At 37.9% G+C, this 2,446-nt stretch overlaps 1 protein-coding gene across 1 annotated transcript; it reads left to right on the top strand.

The window, feature by feature from the left end:
• Positions 1 to 175: 175 nt before the first annotated feature.
• Positions 176 to 2,446, top strand: higd1a (HIG1 hypoxia inducible domain family, member 1A). The gene is made up of 4 exons (XM_035671343.1): positions 176 to 327; positions 782 to 856; positions 1,062 to 1,196; positions 1,410 to 2,446. Exons 2-4 carry the CDS (start codon positions 787 to 789, stop codon positions 1,481 to 1,483), a joined length of 279 nt encoding a protein of 92 aa, XP_035527236.1. The 5' UTR covers positions 176 to 327; positions 782 to 786; the 3' UTR covers positions 1,484 to 2,446.

Raw genomic sequence — 2,446 nt, 5'->3', positions numbered from 1 at the left:
TATCTATCTATCTATCTATCACTAAATCCTACACGCATTAAAACACAACAGGCATTTTAATCTGAATTTGAACTGAGACGCACCCTTTCAAGCCTTTCTTAACGCGCAGCCTGTCTTTCCCATTTTCTCCCACGCACTGAACGCAACACACGCTGATATCACGCTGACGTCAGATGTGCGTGCTCTGGCACTCTGGATATTATATCACGCAGCCGGCTCCTCACTTCCTCCACAGAGTACGTGCTATCTGAGGCTTTTAAGACTCATAAAACATATCCGGATTATTTCTCTACCGACTATTCAAACTGCCCCACACGCCTTAAACAGGTAAGAAAGTATCTGCTGTTAAACCTCGCCCTCCATGGCTTTATTTCTTTATTTCTCTTATTTGGCCTTCGACCAACATGTAAGCCACTTACAGCCACAATATTATCATTTAGTATTTAGTACAATGGATGCTGTGTGTCACAATATGCTGCGTAGGTAGAGTTATTCAGGCCTATAAAAGGATGTGTCTCCCTGCTGCCCTTCATGTGTAACCTCTGAGCTGTCATTGGCTAGCTCTGAATAGCTACTTACAAACCAGCTCGGGTAGGAATTGAACCAGTATTTGATATTTAATAGCTTAAAACCTCCACATCCACAGCTCTAATGTAGGTTTTCAGTGAGGATTTAACATGATTTCAATGGATCCTACCTGCAATGAATGAGCTAGCATGCTATTTGTGAATATCATCAAACTTGTACTAATAACTAACTTTTCTTTTCTTTTCTCTTTTAGTCAAGATGTCTGATTATGAGGAAAATGAGTCCAAGTTCATCCGAAAAGCAAAGGAGAATCCATTTGTGCCAATTGGTGAGTACACCTTGTGCCTTAATAGTTACATAATGAAATGATGAAATAAGAGTTGAAGTAACTTGAGTTAAGTTACAACAGAATTGTCTAAAAGTCTGACATAAAGTGTACGCCACAGTTTTTGTTGCCACAGTTATGACACTGACTTTATTTTGTGTTTAGTCATCAATCATGTAAATTGATCTGTCCTCTTGGCTGCTTGCAGGGATGGCTGGATTCTTCGCCATTGTTGGTTACAGACTGCTGAAAATGAAAAGTCGGGGAGATACAAAAATGTCGGTTCACCTGATCCACATGCGTGTAGCTGCCCAAGGCTTTGTGGTTGGAGCTATGACTATTGGTAAGTAGATATAATCTTTTCTGATCAGATCTAAGTTGTATTGTTTCAGCTTTTGGGGGATTTGTGTTTGTTTTGCTTTTTGTTTTTACATACTGACTTGTATTTTTAATCCTGTTATCACAACTTGTCATGTGATAATATATCGCTGGATCTTGGCTTGTTATATTGTGACCATTTTTCATGTCACTCATCCCTCTGTTCCTTTGTTTTCAGGAGTCGTATATTCAATGTACAGAGACTACTTTGCAAAACCCAAAGAAGAACAGAAAGCAGTGGGACACAAGTGAACATGGACTCTTAAATTAATATTTTATGTACCTTAATATTACCTCAAATTAAGGTGTGTATAGTGTTTATTTTTTAGAGATGTGTCATCATTTTTGTATGCACACGTCCCTTCAGCAGCTCACCTCCACTGTAAATAGTTATAACTTATTGATTACACTTCCTGTCTTCTAAATGGTATACCAGAGGGTAAAACTACTGTATTACCTCTGTACTCAGAAGGTGTACTCAGCTGTTTTAACACTGGTTGCACACAGGGTTATATCTGTGTGGACCGGTGACATTACAGATAGAGGTTTTTTTTACCTCTTATTTGAATGGTGTGTGGGGGTGAAATATCAGAAACTATAAAATCTAGCAAAACAGTTGCAAAACTAGTGGTATGACTAGGCTAAAATAACACTCAATGGAAGGTAGCTCGACCGTACTGTCATTGTTTTACTATATCTGCTGTATTCTGTTTTGTTCTAATGTACATTTGCCAAATTGAAAATGCTTGCACCTTAGCCCGCCTTTCAAAAATGGGCACCCCAGTGCACTAGTGCTGGTTATAGAAGGCCTTGAAAACATGCGGTCTACAGACAAGGCCTGTGCATTCACATTATTTTAACAACAAGGACACAGATGTTTTTTTGGACTCATTACAGTTTCAGATTATCCCACAAAACAAATGGAAATGGAACAAAAACCATGAAACAAAACCAAAAAGGTCTCTTGTAAAAATTATACAAATTTTTCTTTTTTGTCTTTCTCACACTTCATCATTATGTTATGATACACAAGGGTCCAATGTTTCATTACAGCAGCTTAATGAGACACATGAGTACACCTACCGACTGTGCAGAAACCTATAAAATACCATAATGTATCCGATCTTGTGATATGCTTAAATAGATGCCTTTTGAAGTAATTCAAAGTTTTTTTTCTTCCTGGAAATAAAAAATGGAGCGGTCTTATAATTATGA

The sequence above is a fragment of the Morone saxatilis genome, unplaced genomic scaffold (assembly GCF_004916995.1).
Source record: "Morone saxatilis isolate NCDOM2014 unplaced genomic scaffold, NCSU_SB_2.0 Contig23, whole genome shotgun sequence".
Lineage (NCBI taxonomy): Eukaryota > Metazoa > Chordata > Actinopteri > Moronidae > Morone > Morone saxatilis.
The sequence above is the reverse complement of the archived record's forward strand: the minus strand, read 5'-3'. Positions and strand labels throughout refer to the sequence as shown.